This window comes from Nycticebus coucang, chromosome 9 (assembly GCF_027406575.1).
Source record: "Nycticebus coucang isolate mNycCou1 chromosome 9, mNycCou1.pri, whole genome shotgun sequence".
Taxonomy (NCBI): Eukaryota; Metazoa; Chordata; class Mammalia; order Primates; family Lorisidae; genus Nycticebus; species Nycticebus coucang.
The window spans coordinates 109,178,481-109,197,672 of NC_069788.1; the positions used below are offsets into that span (position 1 = coordinate 109,178,481).

General features: G+C 39.4%; 1 protein-coding gene across 8 annotated transcripts in view; it reads right to left on the reverse strand.

The window, feature by feature from the left end:
* The window catches only part of GPATCH2L (G-patch domain containing 2 like), a 143,658-nt gene that overhangs the window by 114,718 nt on the left and 9,748 nt on the right, over nucleotides 1–19,192 (reverse strand). For all 8 annotated transcript variants that reach the window (XM_053601944.1, XM_053601943.1, XM_053601948.1 and 5 more), the window contains exons 3-5: nucleotides 9,892–9,956; nucleotides 4,386–4,562; nucleotides 2,393–2,472 (exon numbers count right to left, since the gene is read on the reverse strand). In XM_053601944.1, the coding sequence (XP_053457919.1) occupies nucleotides 2,393–2,472; nucleotides 4,386–4,562; nucleotides 9,892–9,956 (322 nt within the window). The remainder of the gene's footprint in view (nucleotides 1–2,392; nucleotides 2,473–4,385; nucleotides 4,563–9,891; nucleotides 9,957–19,192) is intronic.

Genomic DNA, 19,192 nt, shown 5'->3' on the forward strand with positions numbered 1-19,192 from the left:
ACATATTCTTCTTAGCAAAGTATCTCAGGAATGGAAGAAAAAGTATCCAATGTACTCAGCCCTACTATGAAGCTAAATTATAGCTTTCACATGAAGGCTATAACCCAACTATAGCACAAGACTATGAGGAAAGGGCCAAGGAAGGGGAAGGGAGGGGGGAGGTTCAGGTGGAGGGAGGGTAATGGGTGGGGCCATCCCTATGGTGCATCTTAGAATTGGTACAGGCAAAGCTTACTAAATGCAGAATACAAATGTCTACATACAATAAGTAAGAAAATGCCATGAAGGCTACGTTGAACAATTTGATGAGAATATTTCAGATTGTATACGAAACCAGCACATTGTACCCCTTGATGGCACTAATGTACACCGCTATGATTTAACAATTAAAATAAATAAATAAATAAAATCATATCAAAATCAAAAAATAAATAAATGAGAGAACACAAGTCCTGGGCATGAACCTCGAGAATGTTAAGGCTGCTCCTCAAACACATTTATGTCTAGACAAACGCTACTACTTGTATTCATCTAAACATTAGGCCACATGTTTTAGCAGAACAACTGGCTAGAGAAAAATTACTTTGAGGTCGGATTCTGGAATGGAGCTAAATGAAGAGGTTTCACATGTTGTATTCTTGACATTCTGCCTCCCTTCCGGCTATGCCTCCTGGTCACAAACACACACATGGTAGAGGGGCCGAGGGAAAGGATGGGTGAAAAATGAGCTATTTGTTACAGCAGAAAAATTATTAACTTAAAGTGCCGTAATGTTTAAATTTACAGTCTATTACTGTGTAAATTACAAGCAGTACTTTGCGTAATTAGCAGCTCGCTGGCAGGGAGCTGTGAATGAAACTCATTATTTATGATTACAATTTAGAAAAAGAGAAGAGAGATGGGGGAGGGAGAAGCTGGGGGGCAGAGCACTGACCTCTGCTAGAAATGATAAATATCCCTTTAAGGTGATGAAGATGAATTAAACAAGTAAATATTATCCTATTCATTTGAAATCATTAGCTGCACATCCAATAGGCCTAGTTCCCTTCTAGGCAAACTAAAGGGAGCCTTCAAGATGAACTGACTTCTATAGAAGTAGAAGGCTCTTAAGGCAGGTGGTAGGGAGAACATTATCTGTCAAGCCTAACCAATAAAGAGAAAAAAAATAAAACCATTTCTCTGTTCCCCAATCCCAACCTCCTGCTTCCCTCTATCCGTGTACTTCTATCCTACTACTTGTTCTGTTAAAAACAGGGCCCCCGAACAGCAAGCGCAAGCATTCTACTTTCTGTAAAATGAGTGATCTAAAGGAGCAAGGTATTAGTCTTCCAATAATCAAATGTCTTTCTAATTAGAGATTTGAATTTGAATTTAAAAAGAACTAAGAATATGAATTCATCTGGAAATAAACAGCCTATTTTCTTTTTCATGCCTAAAACTTCAAAAAACAGTTTCCTGATTAGACTATAAAACAACAGTCCCTTGAGGGTAGCCAGACTATGGCTCTGACCACTACGTACATGGCTTGGCACAGAGCCTGCACACAGTAGGCACTCTAAATGCTTTTACTGAGTTAATGCTCTCAATGTCTCTCTCCTCCTAACTCTGCCTACAACTCCCCTCTCTGATTGGGTATGAGCCCCTTATCCGTATTTCTTAATCTCAAAGCTAGAGTAAAAAATAAAACAAAATAATAAACAAAAATTTTAAAAGATAAAAGTAGACTTGGGTTCAAATCTCTATTCTGCCACTCTAATCTGGGTAACATTAGACATTACTTAATGTCTGAGATGAACCCAGTTTTCCTCATCTGCTAAATGGGAACATAACTTCTTTCACAAGGTTTTGAGAAGGATTAAGTAAGCTGAGTGCCTAGCACAGTCCCCGGCAAAGGTCGAAATGAAAAAACAGTAGACAGTCCTCCTACATGGCCAAAGAGGGGCTGCTGAACTGCATTGGATTCTGTTTGTTTTTTGTTTTTTTTCCAGGTTTGGATTTTTTTTAATGGATTCTAGGACGAAAGACCAAAGTTAGAACAAAGATGCAATTATGAATTCAGGAGGAGTCATAAAGAAGCCAGGAATATTTTAACATATACAATAGAATTAACCATGTTGCAGAGAAGACGTAGATCGGGCCCGTAGGTAGGTTTAGAGACACTGTTATAAAGTGTTTGCTTTGTCAGAACTTCTGAATGATTTAAGTTTCATCTTTTATGTGTGTATCCATTCATATTCTACATTACGTTCACTCTTGTGAACTCCCAAAACATCCCAGATGGATTCTTTAACTCCAGGGAGTTCTGTAGCACCTTTGATTGTTAATGGCATACATAAAACCCACAGGAAATATCATCTTCCCACTGAGTCTAGTAAACCATGAGAGCTATCACCTTTCCAACCAGCCTTCTTCGCCCCTTTCTGAGGCATCGAGCTGCAGCTCCAGGCAGACGATTCAAGCGAGCATGGTACCCTAAAAAAGAAAGAAAGCCTCAGTTACCGAACACAGAAAATCCATAAGCCATCCTATGTTTCTAGTACACTAAACACCTTACTCCCAAGATCTTATGAAACTGACCTATAAACTAGTAGCACAAGGCTGTGTGTCAAGGATTTATCATGCCCATGTCTTGGTCACTAACAGCATGATCTTAGGCATGCCATCTACCAATGACCTACGTATTCTCATCTATAAAAGAGGAATAGCCACTCACTCAGTCCTACCTTACGGGGCTGTTCTGAAAACCCAAGGAAATACATGTGAAGACCCAATGAACTACCACATAAATGTAAGGCAGTATTAACAATTTCTAATTTTAAATTATATGCTACTTACTATCTCCAAAACATACTCATGAAATAATGAAGAAAATAGCATACATAATATAACCCCATTTTTCTAACTGCTGTATGTGCCCTACATAAACGAAGAACAAGTGAAAGAACCCACACCAAAATATTAACAATAATGTCTCTGATGTAAGATTATAGGCCACTTTAAGTTTCCTCTTGCTATTCTTGCCTGTTTGGATTATTTTAAGCAGTCCATAAGAAACCGTTAGAAACATTCAAGGAAACAATGTACCCCAGCCTGGCAGTGGTCTTTACAGAGAACCAACTGCTTTGAGGTCTTTCAACCACTCAAATTCATCATAACAAATCCTCTGTAATAAGAGCTCCATAATAAGCATTTCAGCTCTCAGTATAATTCTGATTGCCAAGAGAAGCTTGGCAAACGTTGATAACTGATTAATCACTTGATCATTGGTTAGTGGGAATCCTAGTAGGTATAGAGCTAAAAGAAACCTCTGAAGCAGTTCGGTGCTCAATGTTAAGTAACGAGTGATGATCCCGACATCCCAGGGAAATGATGTGCTTTGTCTCAGCCACAGAGCTGAGCAGTCAGGACCAGAGAGTATTATACTCTATTTCCTTCTCCCTGTTCCAGGCTCTTTCCGCTCACTTTGCTACATCATAATTAAAGGAAAAGCAAAGGGAAAGGACATGTGAGATCTGACAATTAAGTTCTCAAACTCATCTTAGAAAAAGTGCTACATACCTCATTGCTGAATATCACTATGGTTACCTCTGAAGTACTCTCCTGGGCCATCTGGTGACCATAGTGATATTTAGCAATGAAGTATGTAGCACTTTTTCCAGGATGACTTTGCAAACTTAACTATCAGACCTTGTACAACAACAGCTCTGATGGCCATTCCAGAAAAAGAGTTCCAAAACTGCTTTGAAGGGTGCAACTAGGCACTGGCATCAGCGCATAGCTTCCCGAGGACAGTACCTCAAAAGTGACTGATGGTAGTGATATTCAGCAAGGAGGCACGTAGCACTTTTTCTAGGATGAGTTTGTGACTTAATTGTCTAACTCATATATTTATCTGTCATAATATAATCATTAAAATAAAATTATTTAAAGAGATTATTTTTAAATAATCCATTTAAAAATCCATCCATTTTTAAAATGCCATACCTCATCTGTGAATGTTCTTAGGGAAATCTTTTCTTTTCTAAGATCCAATACGTCAGGCGTCCATTGAGCACTCAATAATCTATCAGTTTCACATCAGGATAAACAGCTCTGACATGATGCTAGGCTTCCTAAATCCAGCACAAATCGGAATGGCAAGCTGAAGGAATGCCCTACTAATATGTGTCCCCAGCGTCTCCATGGACTGATTTTGGTAGAAATGGAGAGAACTTCAAGACTCCTCCTTTCATCTTATAGAAAATAGCTGGGCTAGCTCCAAAATTCAGACGGTCAATACACAGGTAGAGACACACACATGTTTGCTATGGGAAGATTCTTCTGCCTAAAGAGTCCCACAAAAGCATGAAGCGCTTCATCACCTCTTTGAAGTACTCAGAACTCACCTCTTTGAGCTGGCCGAGACGGTAAAAGGAATGTGGAATCTGAGAGTTTATCCAGTCCGGAATCCATTCTTTCTACCTCAGAGCAATGATCAGGAGCCCACTTGGGCAGAAGGTTTGGGACAGTGAATCCTGGGACACATTCTCCTTCATAGAACCAATCACTCTGCTCATCGTCTCCTATAGTAAAGAGACCAGACCATAAGCTGCAATTGTAATACTCCAAAGAAAAGTCAAATGGGAGGATGATTTCTAGTGCTACAGTTTTGATTATACCTTTAAATAAACCAAAATTCAAAAAAACTGTTCTAGGTCCTTCTTATTAATCCATATTATAATGAAAATGGGGACATCAACCTAGTTTCATATAAATTTTATACTGTGTTAGACTCGACTGCTTTAATAGTAAAAACTTAAAAAGTCACCACTTACTAAGCTCTTACAACCTACCACGATCCATGCCAAAAATCCACAAATATGTAACCTCTTGGTAAGCCCTACACTAACTACAACTTACAAATGAGGCAACTAAAGCCCAGAGAAGGCAAGCTCAATTTAGTGAATGATGAAGCCAGGATTTGAACCCAAAGCCTGACTAACTCCAAGACAGATTTTTATTACAAAAATAAATTTCCTCCCCTATGCCATCCTTAGTGGTAAAAATAAATCTGGGGGCTCAAAGCCCATAAATGTTTCTCAATTCAAAACTAGCTGTTCGTGAGTGATTTTTTGCTATATCTGCATTTTTCATAATAGGTAAAAAAAAGAATGTATGCCTGTACTTCATTTCTTCCTTGGTATCTCATTAATGGGACAGAAAATCATCTTGACACCAGCAATCTAAGCTGCCAGGAAAAAACTAACCACAGAAACAGATAATATAATTCTCTAAGCCTTTTCAAGAAGTTATACCATTTGCTCAAGTCTGTATTGTTCATTAACGCCAAAGTCACAGCTAGACCCACATATTCAGATCCTTGGTTCGAACTTCTAATGGCTACAATGATAGCATCTCAGTTTCTGCTAGAGTTTATCCCTGTCAACAAAGAGTAAGACAGATAAATTCATGTCTGCCCTCCCATCACCCTTTCACAATAGCAAAGATAAAGGAAATGATTACAAGAACATCTGAAGAGTTCTAAGGCATTCTTTCTTAATGAACACTGGATCCCAGCGAAGCTGCCCAGAACACGCCCATCATGTATGAAATATCAGATTCATGGGCCACTAACAACCGGGATTAGAACTCTTAAATCACTGTGGAAATCTCCAAAAGGGGCAATGAAACCCACGTCCTGGTGAACAGCAGCAGATATTACCACTAAAGAAATTGCTCAAAGTGTTCCCTTATAATAACACATTACAAACAGCTGTGTCTCTAAAAACAGTGGATCTCAACCTTTAGTATGCATCAGAAAAACCAGAAGGCTTGTTACAACACAGACTGCTGGCCTGGCATGGCAACTCACGCCTATAATCCTAGCACTCTGAGAGGCCGAGGTGAGTAGATTGCTTCAGTTCAGGAGTTCAAGACCAGCCTGAGCAAGAGTGAAACCTCATCTCTACAAAAAATAGAAAAACTAGCCAGGCATCATGGGGGCGCACCCATAATCCCAGCTACTGAAGAAGCTGAGGCAAGAGGACCTCTGGAGCCTGAGAGTTTGAGGTTGCTATGAGCTGTGATGATGCCACAGCATTCTACCCAGGGTGACAAGAGGACAATTTTATCTCAAAAACAAACAAACAAACAAAAAAAGGCACAGACTGCTGGGTCCTACTCCCAAAGTTTCTGATTCAGGTCTGGACAGGACCAAAAATTTGTACTTCTAACAAATTCCCTTGTGATGCTAAGCTGATCTGGGGACCACAGTTTGAGAACCACCATTCTAAAAAGCATCTCACCAAACCAGAAATACAAATGAATTAAAGACAGGCATTAATGTGCAATGATTAGTTTGTGTGCACTTTCAATATGCTAACTCTTTTCTATACATAAGCATACCTTAGGCCACGTATGAAAATAGCATATCAAGTTAGATCATGTTTTCTAATGACAGAATACGATAGAAATCCTTTGGTTCTCAAGCATTCACTCCAGATTTTTAATAATACATAAAGGGACTTGCTGAACTGGAAGGCACCTTGTGAGACCATCTAGTAGTCTTCACCCTGGGTTCACTAGGATGCCTGATGCAGGAGCTGCTTAAAAGGGATGCCAGGGAATAAGGAAGAGGCTGCATGTATCAGGCTCTTGACCACCAGCTCCTCCATTATCTTCCTTTAACCTAAACAGGCTTAGTTGTTTTATAATTTGAGAATCTGTATCAGTGAGTTTTAACCAGTGTGCTGTGTGGCACACCGTGGGAGGATCTTAGGCATGCCTGGAAATTTTTGTAAGATCATTAATTAAATTATTTTAAAAGAAGTTCAAAGCACAGTAAGTACATTCTTTTTTTTACTCGTTTTTTTGATCAACATAATTTAAGTGTGCTACAGTTTAATTATAGGTTTAAGTGTCCCATGAGATAAAAAAGGTTAAAAAATAATTTTGTTTGGGGGAGAAAGAGGGGACTTCTTCTACTTAACTGGGTTTCTTAATAACCATTAGGAATTCACTATACGCCAGCTATGTGTTAGATGCCATAGTTGCAAATAATAAATAATTCCTACTTTAAAAAGCTGCAATGAAAAAGACACATACCGACAAATGATAACACAACAGGGCAAGTGGTAAAAAGCCGTAAGTATAAGGAGCCCCAGAGTGCAAAGAAAGAGGAAGTGCTGCCCATTCAAGAAAGACACAGTACATTTAAAGGGCAACACCAAGGACACGGCGGTGAAGTGGCTATTTACAAATCTGTAGACAGTACTAACGAGTACCGACAAGGAATGGTGAAGCTCTCTGGGGCCAACACACCAGGATGTCTTTTACCAACCCCTGCCCTGGACTGGTGAAGGGTTGCCAAAGGATTGGCAAGGGAAAGAATGTTATCAGACCCCAGAGAAAGAACTGTGGTTATACAAGGCTCCCAACAGGAGTAGTGGCCTTCAGCAGAGGAATGCAACCACTGCCACGCAGCTATCCAACAGAAAGGGAGCTCAGGAAAGCTATGATTCAAGGTGCTTGGACCGCATCATCATTTCCAAGGTCTCACTACCTCTCTATAATAAAATGATTCCTCTAGACCTTTTGCCCTTTGCCATTGGATTCCACAGCACCGTCCCCTTTAAGTGAAGCCTACTTAACCCTTGTCATGCTATTGACAAGGGATTTGGTCACATGACTTGCTTAGGTAGAAGAACATCAGCAGATACCATTCAAACAAGGGTTTCGAATATGCACACGTGCTCTAGCTTGGCATTTATGTCCTTTGCCGTGAGAAGTCCATGTACATATAGTCACTGTTCCCTACAGCCTACATCCCAAAATAGGATACACTGAGCAGATGTAAACCTGCCTTGAAGCCTGAAGACCAGCTGAGTCCAGGCAAGATAAGATGAACCACAGGCAACCAACAGCCCCATGGCAAGAAGTAAATGTGGTAAACTACTGAAATTTGGAGGATGTTATCACAATAAAACTTGACTAATATAGTCAGTCTCACTCACTTCCGTCCCTCCAATCTTCTCCTGATGCTTCCTACTGGCCAACCCCAAAAAGAAACTGAAAGCAAGAAGACCCACTGATACAGTCCCTAAGTTGCCCTGGAAGGACAAAAGGAGAACTATGTCTTGGTGGATGACCAGCCATTCAAGGAAAAGGGAGGAAGAGATTCCAGGCAGAAAGACCAGCATGAACAAAGAAATGAAGTAGGAAATAACATAGCTTTGTAGGAAGAACACTAAGCCTCTAAATATCACCACAGTGTGAGAAATTGGGTCAGAGAAAGAAGGGAGACCTGCGGCTATGGAATATTCTAAAATCTTTCATGATAAACCAAGGAATCCTTATTAGAGAAAAGACTTTTCAAAGACTGCAAAACTTAATCTGCTATAACAAGTCCACACTCTCTCCCATCTCCATATGATTATGCATTAGTACCTTTAAGAGGTATATTTTGATACTTCTTCGCGCTGTAGTAAAAGCAAAGCAAAAGAGCAAATATTACTAACTCTGAATAGTATATACCAGCTCATTCTCAGCAAGACAACCAGACTTTCCTGGTATGAGATAATAAAATCAAGACCCTAGCTAAAGCCTACCTATACACACATACGAGCACACACGTGCATGTTTACACACACACACACAGCCTCTAATGGCACCTAATTCTCTCAGAGTCTTAAAGATAAAATTGTACTCATAGCAATATCCATTTAAATACAAAGCTCAACAACTCCATGGAGATAAAATTGTCTCTATGCCTACAACTCTAAGGCACGGACAAGATAACCCTTCCCAGTTCCTCTCCAAAACCAGGACTTGGATGCTCATTCTCAGAGTCCCAGGATCCCTTCAGTTACTGGACAGCCTGCCTGGATCAACCTAGACACGCAGCCACTGTGCCCCTGTCCTTTAGTCACTTCACCCAGGGGAAAAAACCACTGGGTTTTAGAGATCTACAAATCTCTTACTTAGATTAAGAAAACTACAGTCCAAAAAGGATACATGAAATCCTTATTGGTGCACAAGTAGTGGGGCCCTACACAAGTCTAGATGACAAAAATTTTGTAAAATGCTCATACACCAAGGTAAAGTTTTAAATAAGTATTTAGGTAGTAAAATAAAGAACTGGTAATTAACATACACCAGTCTTGGGCGGCACCTGTGGCTCAGTGAGTAGGGCGCCGGCCCCATATACCGAGGGTGGTGGATTCAAACCCAGCCCCGGCTGAACTGCAACAAAAAAATAGCTGGATGTTGTGGCGGGTGCCTGTAGTCCCAGCTGCTCGGGAGGCTGAGGCAAGAGAATCACATAAGCCCAAGAGCTGGAGGTTGCTGTGAGCCGTGTGATGCCACTGCACTCTACCGAGGGCAGTAAAGTGAGACTCTGTCTGTACAAAAAAAAAAAAAAAAACAACAACATACACCAGTCTTATTCACAGAGTCCTATGTTAAACTTCAGGAGTTTTAAATTTGAACAAAGTCTTACATAATATTCACCTAGAACACTATAATCACTTATAAATGAGAATTAAATTCTAAATGGGAAAATAAGAATCCCTCAAAACAAAGTAACACCCAGATATATTTCTTGGTTCTAATAAAAAGGATGTTCTCGAAGTCCCAGGCTTAGCACTCCAACTCCCTGAACTAGTGATTTTCAATGTTTAAAATACCTGCATAAGAATCACCATACATGTCCCAGGGTCCAACTATAGACATATCTGATTTCTAGAAGCTCAGGAATTTGTAGTTTTAACAGTTCCCCGAGTGACTCCTACATGCCCTGAAGTTTGAGAACCACTGCCGCAGACAACCATCATCTTCTCAATGAGTCACGCCTATCATCATTAGTTTCTACTCATGAACGCCAAACCAATATCCCAAAGTTGGAATCCAGATTACCTTGTCGTCCTTCATCATTGGTAAAGAGCCCAGCGTCACTGCTGCTACACACACTGCTGGTTTCACTGAAAAAAGAGAAAGAAATGAGAGAACTCATCAGCTTCACTCAGAAACAAAGCGTTATATGTTCTTATTTTGGTTTTCAAATGGAAAGATCCCACGCTGCCATAATTTCACTCCATTAGCTAGCAAGATATGTAAATTTCAGAGAGAAGCTATAACACTTATTTTCCCCCCAAATAAAAGAAATATAAGAGAATTCTGAAATTTTTACTTATATTTCAAAGTACTTTTAAAAGCATCTAAAAGATTAAAAGCATATTTATTAAGATTCATCAAGGTAATTTCAATCTGTTTTGGAATATTAAACAACACAAATTTACCAACAAATTTTTTTAGGGGAGGAGTACATAACTTTATCATTTACACACACTGGGGTTCACAAAATACACGTTGTTTAGAATTAAAATTAGCCTCAGGGGCTTATTTATCTTCTGATTAAAGGAAAAAAAATAGTTTTAATGTTAAACAATGTTTATGGGAGACCACTCTTTTAAAGACCAGAATGGATTTTCTGAAGTGAAGTACCATGTAATCTTTTAGCGAAGGGATCTCTAGATTGCCCAGGGTGGAGTCCAGGGGATATTCACAGCATACTGCAGTCTGAATTTAAGGGATCCTCCCACCTCAGCCTCCTGTGTAGCTAGGACTTCAGGTACACCGCTGTACCTCGTGTAATCTATCTTTAAAATGCGTCGCTTTCTAAAAAACAGGAGATTCACTGCAACCAATCAGAAGGGACATCTGGGCTACCATAATCCCCTCTGTGTTATCACTCTAAGGAAATTACTAGTAACTTTAATTCTAGAAAAAGCCCAATCAGATGTTTATACTAATTTTTGTTAATTGTGTGAGTCTCCTTAGACATAATCATCTTGGTGGTAGGTATCTTCAATAAGAATAGCTCTTTTCTCCCTAATATACGGAAGGCAACCCATGCCTTATTTTAAGCAGATAAAGCCTAAAAGATAGAACACTTCCTACATCTGTTGAGTCTCAATTGCCATTGGCTCAAAATAATCCTTATGGCAATATGGCATAATTTGGGGTGGCATATTCTGATTCCTTTTAGAGCAAACTCAGATGGGCAACAGAAACAATGAACCATATAAACAGCCAACAATTTTACTGTATTAGGCCATGTGCAGTGGCTTAATCTTAGCACTCTGGGAGGCTGAAGCAGGTGGATTGCCTAAGCTCAGGAGTTGGAAACCAGCCTGAGCAAGAGTGAGACCCCGTCTCTAAAAATAGCCAGGCATTGTGATGGGCACGTGTAATCCCAGCTACCAGGGAGGCTGACGCAAGAGAATCACTTTGACCTCAAGAGTTTAAGGTTGCTGTGAGCTATGACACTACATCACTCTACCAAAAAAAAAAAAAAAATTTTTTTTTTTACAAGTGTTACACAACTTTGATGATTCACAGTATACTCTGAAAATTGCCAACATCAGCATTAGCATCAAGGATGCTTTCTCAAACAGTGCCAATTTTATCAGTTTCAAATAAAGCTATCCAAATGTAAGGCTTGTAGCATCTCTCAAGTTTTCCCCTCATTAACAAAGCAGCAAAGAAAAACCCATGAATAGAAAAGAGAAAAAAAGCCCAATATGGCAAAAGTTCTATTTTCTAAATTTATTTGTCTTCCTTCATATCAAGCAGACAGACAAAACTCATCTTAAAAAACTAAAGTCAAAAACTAAAATATAAAAATAAATACCATTTGAACTCATTAAAATTAAATTTTATCCCATAGAATTCTGTCCAATCAGCTTTATATTCTGAGCTATTGTTCACAATTGATTCTGCTGCTGCCTTTCTTCCAAATTTGATTTACCTGGCTTAAGAAAAATTTCTTGATCCTTTACAGTATTAGCTATTTCCACAGTTGGGAGTATTTCCTTCCAAGGCAATTTCTTTTTTCGCCTGCTCTAGAAGATGAAACAAACCAAAGCAAGAAAGAAGCATTTTTGCTACAGAGGATAGGCTTGCCAGAATCCCAATCTACATTCCTGGCTCAAAAATCTGAAAATATTTTGTACTTGGCAACATTTCCAAATATCTTGCCAACATTAAATCCTAAAAATGTTGGTTAAGTAGCAATGTTCCTCACTTAAGCCTGTCTCTGAATAACAGATACAAGAGATCCGTTTCAGAAAGGGCCAATGAAATATAACCTACTTCTTTATAGGTCCTTTCATTTTATTTTTTATGTACTTATTAGGGAAAACTTTCATGGGACTGCTGTAAGAAATGTCTCATAAAATTATACTGCTGGATTCTGACAGATTTAGAATCTTTGAAGAGCTCTGCAGTTAAACCCAGAAAATATCCTCGTTGAATACCTGGTTCTTTCTGAGTTTAAGGAACTATGCCTGCTAAACTCCATGGTGGTGTTTTGTATTTTAAGCAATTTCTGAAGAACACTCATGGTCTGACTCCATTGAGTGCTATTACAGAGTCTCTCATATTGCTACTTTATTCTTCTCACCTAGCCTCAAGGATAAAGTAAATGTTTCCCTCACTAACAAAGCAGCAGAGAAAAAGAGATGGGCTCATAATCTCATAATCTGAGCCAGAAGTGAGCGAGGGCTGCAGGACTGCAAGTTTGGCCTATGACTTGGAAGGGGAAGTTCTTACTTCTACTTTACAGCTAGCACTACATTCATGCAAACATGCCATGATGCTCCCAGTTTTTTATGCTTTTCTTGATATAAGGGTGAACTACAAAGCACAGTAGGCCATGAGACTGATACTACTCCACCATTACCTGTTTTTGTACGATCCAGGAATTAAAATAGTTTTTACAGTTTTAAGTCATTGGGGGGGAAAAAAATCAAAAGACCTATATTTTGTGACACATGGAAAAATCAAATTCAAATTTCAGTAAAGTTTTATTGGAACACAGCCACAATAAGTCACTTACCCATCTTCTATGGCTCCTTTTGCACTACAATTGCACAACTGAGTAATTCTAATAGAGAACAGATAGCACACAAAGCCCTACACGTCCACCACGTGGCTCTTTACAGAGAAAGTTTGTTGATTCCTGTTCTCCAGGTATTTAAAGTCTATTCTCAACTGTCTTGATTCCTTCTGCTTGAATATTTCCAATGAAAAATTCAAACAGTTGCATTATCACAAAGGCTACCAATTATTTCCCAGCCACTTGTAAGCACTGTGAGATACAGTTCTTCCTTGATCTTTCATTGTATCCATTCTCTCCTCAAATTCTAAATAAAAGAGACAAACTCAAAAAATATCCACTGGACCAAGAAAGATGTTGGCAACCTGTCACTGTACATTTTCTACTGTTCTCAGCAGCATTCCAGGAGAATCAATGTTCTTGAAAAGGTTTGAAAAAAAATGGCTCAGTGAGTGGGGCGCCGGCCCCATATGCCGAAGGTAGCGGGTTCAAACCCAGCCCCGACCAAACTGCAACAAAAACAAAAAAATAGCCGGGCATTGTGGCGGGCACCTATAGTCCCAGCTGCTCAGGAGGCTGAGGCAGAGAATCGCGTGAGCCCAGGAGTTGGAGGTTGCTGTGAGCCGTGTGACGCCACGGCACTCTACCTGAGGGCGGTAGGGTGAGACTCTGTCTCTACAAAAAAAAAAAAAAAAGGTTTGGATTGAACTTGTCTACAAGAGTTTCCTATAAGTAGTTAACTGCAGTAATGGTAATGATGTCACAGAAATATCACCAGTATTTTAAAACTCTGATAAAGTAAGATATGTGTTTTCTTCATAAAAAAAAAAAAAATTCTATGTCTAGACGAACACTTATTATATAAAAGTATCATAATTCCACCCACATCTGGAAAGGAATATATCAATGATGGCATCTGCTATTTCTATTCATGCCCTCACAATAATGTGAAATGCGAAAATGCAATCATATGTACAAAATTGTTAGCAGCACTTTCGGAGGAGGAAAAAACTGGGAACATCATGGCATGTTTGCACAAATGCAGTGCTAGCTATAATAAAGTAGAAGTAAGCACTTCCCCTTCCAAGTTACAGGCCAAAATTGCAATACCGCATACCTTACTCACTTCTGGCTCAGAAGTTATAAGCCCCTCTCCACCCCCCCAAAAATTAAATCAGTAAGATTTTCATAAGGATTTAGTCAACTATAAAGTGTTGATTTAACTAATTTGGTTTAATACTCTGTTAAAAACAAACTCCTATCGTTCCATAAAGACAATTTAATTTAGACATATTTGTAGATCCAAACAAGTCTGGAAGTTAAGACTCCTAATTATTTTTTTCTATTCCCAAACCTTCAGATTTGTTTATAACTTGTTTGCTATTGAGCCTTGCTAGGCAATGGGGGGAAAATCTCATTTTCATAAGACCCTACCCCTATACTGTCCACGCCACATGTGGTTCTCTAAAGCTTAGGAAGACAGAAACACAGCCTTCATAAATCTTCAGACGAAAGTAATAAGAGAAAGCCCAGAAAGGCAGGAGATAATGACATCTTGTCTTCTCCTAAAATGGCGGCCATGCCTAGGAACATCGATGCCTCCTGTCTGTGCCCCAGCAATTGTTCTGTATTTCCTATTCTCGCATGACTTACGAGATTCTAATCTATAAACAGTTTACATGCAAAAATCTTCTTAGGATATTTCTAAAATATTTTGAAGGAGTAGAAATGTATTAACTTTATAAATAACTTATATATCATTCAAAAAAATCCAATCCCAAATTGGGAGAATAAAAAGTCTCTAACAGAAAAAGAAAGTAGAAGGATTTCTCTTAAACCTTCATTCATTCATTCATTTAGTAAGCATGTATTAAGTATTAATCATATACTAGACAATGAGCTACAACTAGCACTAAAACTAGCAAACATGTCAATCACAACCTACATGCAAGCATTTTATGAAATGTAAAGAACTAGTAGTCTAGCCTGCAGGATTAAAGAGGTCCTGAAAAGAACGCTTTCCAATGAAGAACTTTCTGCAATTAATAAGGGGCAGTGTAAACCTAGAATTTAACCTCACAACAGTGAAGAAATCACCCCATTTTAGAAGCCAGAAAATATCTCAAAAATATCCACCGGAGAGTAAAACTAGTAACAATACATCACACTTCTCTATGTGGCCTTTTGCTTAAAAAAATGCCCACACTTTTTTAGCAGCACAACTACCATTTTAATTAAGACATAAACAAAATTAAAGGCTGAATTTTGGACATTAATTGTATTACCTGGCAATTATAAAATCATTCATTATAACATGGGCCAGGCACAGTGGCTCATGTCTATAATCTCAACACTCTGGAAAGGCAAGGCAGGTGGATTACCTGAGCTCAGGAGTTCGAGACTAGCCTGAGCAAAAGCGAGACCCCATCTTTATAAATGGCTGGGCGTTGTGGTGAGCACCCATATTCCCAGCTACTCAGGAGGCTGAGGCAAGAGGATCGCTTGAGCCCAGGAGTTTGAAGATGCTGTGAGCTATGATAGCATGGCACTCTACCAAGAGTGACAAAGTGACACTCTATCTCAAAACAAACAAACCCACTCCCCAAATTCTATGGGATGCAAACTTACTTTCACTTTAAATGAAAAAACAAGGTGGCACCCATAGTTCAGTGGGTAGGGCGCCGGCCACATACACGGAGGCTGGTGGGTTCAAACCTGACCCCAGCCAGCTAAAGCAACAATGACAACTGCAGCAAAAAAAATAGCTGGGCGTTGTGGCGGGTACCTGTAGTCCCAGCTACTTGGGAGGCTGAGGTAAGAGAATCACTTAAACCCAAGAGTTTGAGGTTACTGGCATATGATGCCAGATGCCACGGTACTCTACCCAGGGTGACACAGTGAGACTCTGTCTCAAAAAAAATTTTTTTAATGTGACCTGTGAAATCTAATATTTTTCCTATACTAAGTTTCATCCAAAAGAGACAGGTACTGCTCTGCGTCAAAATCTACAGGTGTCTCAGAAAGGGGATTGGTACTTGAACTTAGTTTACCAGGAAAATTAATATAGACGATGCCTATTAATGACATCAATAATATCATTTGTTGATGGCATCAATGTGGAGAGAAGGGAACACTTCTACATTGCTGGTGGGAATGCAAGCTAATACGACCTTTTTGGAAAGAAGTTTGGAGAACAGTCAAGGAACTAAAAGTAGACGTACCATTCAATACTGCAATTCCTCTACTAGGTATATACCCTGATGATCAAAAATCATTTTACAACAAAGACATTTGCAGCAGAATGTTTATTGCAGCCCAATTCATAATTGCCAAGACATGGAAATAGTCCAAGTGCCCATCAACCCATGAATGGATTAACAAATTGTGGTATATATACACCATGGAATACTATGCAGCCATAGAAAAAGATGGAGACTTCACATCTTTTATGCTTACCTGGATGGAGCTGGAACATATTCTTCTTGAGTAAAGTATCTCAAGAATGGGGAAAAAAGTATCCAATGTACTCAACACTATTATGAAATCAATATATAATCACCTACACGTTCATAGGAATGGTAAAACATAAGTATAGTCCAGAAAGTAGAAGGGAAGAGGAGAGACAGGAGAGGGGAGATGGGAGGAGAGAGGGTATTTGGGGGACCTCACCTAATGTGCAATGGTACATTTCAAAACTTAAGAAAAGAGTATAATTGTGATGGATATGTTAATCAGTTCAATGCAAGCATTTCACTTTGTATATCAAATCAGTACACCGAACCCCATAAATGCATCAACGTATAGTTATAATTTAATAAAAACAAAAAAAAAATAAAAAATATGTGTCATTTGCTGAACTCTACTGTAGCTCAAGTAACATAGACTAAGCACTTTATACTCACTATTACAGATCTCCTACCCCAAAACTCTACAAGGTAAGTATATCAACCTCATGTAATAGGTAACAAAATGGGACTCAGAGAGGTTAAGCCACTTGCCCAACATCACACAGCAAATAAAAATGAGAGCCAGTGCTGTGTTAATGTCTAAAGCCCATGCATTCACGGAATGGCTGATAAAACATGGATGGTGCAGATAGATTCATCTCATTTACCACAAGTCAATCCCCTGTTTCTCCATTCATAAAACACCTTTGAATCAGGACCTGTCATTTTCATTCTCCTGAAAATGCAAACCTATTCATTGAACTAGGGAAGGAGTGTTCCTTTGCTTTTTGCTACTTAAAACTTTTAGACACAGCTGAAACTCTAGCTGTGCTTTGATTACTACACCTTGTCAGCTAAAACATCACAAAATACTTGGTGAACCCTAAGAAAGTAATAATAAACTCAATTTGGAAAAAAGCTTTCACCCTTAATGATGTATCTTAAATTAAAAAAAATAAACACAAATACCCATTTTCAGCATACGTACATAAAATAAACCAAAATTTGGTGGGGCGGTGGCTCATGTCTATAATCCTAGCATTCTGGGAGGCCAAGGCGGGAGGATCACTGGGGCCAGTTTAAGACCAGCCTGAGCAAGGGCAAGACTTTACCTCTAAAAAGAATAGAAAAATTAGCCTGGCATTGTGGCAGGCATCTGTAGTCCCAGCTAGTTGGGAGGCTGAGGCAGGAAGCTCACTTGAACCTGGGAGTTTAAGGTTGCTATGAGCTATCATGACACCACTGTACTTGAGCCAGGAGACACAGTGAGACTGTCTCTTAAAAGGGGGGGTGGGGAGACACCAAAATTTATTCTCAGGGATCCACACCTCCCTTGCCCTTATGGTTTCTGAATGTTCTAACTTTGAAATCAAAGTAAAGGATGGCGCCTGTGGCTCAGTGAGTAGGGCACCGGCCCCATATACCGAGGGTGGCGGATTCGAACCCGGCCTCGGCCAAACTGCAACAAAAAAATAGCCAGGCATTGTGGCAGGTGCCTGTAGTCCCAGCTACTCGGGAGACTGAGGCAAGAGAATCACCTAAGCCCAAGAGCTGGAGGTTGCTGTGAGCTGTGACGTCACAGCACTCTACCAAGGACAACAAAGTAAGACTCTGTCTCTAATAAATAAATAAATAAAAGTAAAGACCTTCTCCTAGTAAGTCCTGAGAAATAGCAGTCTATGAAGACTATTCCTGACTGTTGCAACACACTAAGTTAGGAAAAATTTTCAGAAAGTCAGTAACCACTGGTGGTAACCAGCCTCCAAGATGACTGCCAGTGACCTAGCCTCCTTTTACTTCACACCTGGTATAGTCCTTCTCACACTGTATCAGGGTCTGTGAAACCAACTGCATACTCTAAAAGACTCAGGGATGTCACCTCTGAGATTAGGTAGCTTCCCTCTTGGGCTAACCCCACCTCTCTCAGATCACTTGCTCAAGGGGAAGCCAACTACCATGTCTTGAGGGGACAGACCAGTGGAGGGGCGACATGAAAAGAAAGTGCAACTCGGACAGCTTTATGAAGAAATGAGATCCACCACCAGCCACATGAGCCAGCGTGGAAATAGATCCTTCCATCCCTCTGGAGCCTTGGGAGAACCACAGCCCCTACCCAGTTTCACTACACCCCAGCCAAGTCACTCTCAGATTGCTGATCTCAGGGAACTGGAAGACAACCAACGCTGTTCAGAGCTACTAAGTTTTAGGGCAATGTCTTCTTCAACAATAGATAATACAGAATCTTTATGAACTCTTTTGTGAAAATAATTCCCTTCCTCCAACCCCTAAGTGGTAGCTTCTAGTTTTAATAAATCTCTCTGAATTCTCACAATTGGGAGAAAAAAGCACAGCTCACCTTCTGATTGGAGAGGTTGCTAATTCTTTCATACTCCTAACCACAGAAGACTGTAAATTTAGAATTGAAAGAGTAGTTTATACCTGTCTCAATAAGGAGATGCAGAATTAGTTTATCACCTATAATCAAAGTTGGGCTTACTAAGTTACCAGCGAGGTTTGTTCCTCCCCCATTTGAGATCTTATTAACCAAATTACTTAGTAATAGGCATCTTTTGCATCTAATGTATATTTTTAAATAAACAAATAGGATAAAGTTTACAGCTTATATCATCATTCTATTGATAAAAACTAAGCATTTTTACTTTAATTTTTTCATTATATAATAATGCATTTAACAAAATTAAAAATTGTTTTAGAATTCAGAAAGACAGAAAGAAAAAAGTCAATCCTAGATCCACTGCCCACAAACATCTTTGCTCTTACTATTGGGTTTTCCTGCCTTTTCCTGGGTAGCGGTGGTACATTTATAACCACATGTAATCAGACTTCTGAATCTAGTAGTAAACGTGACTGA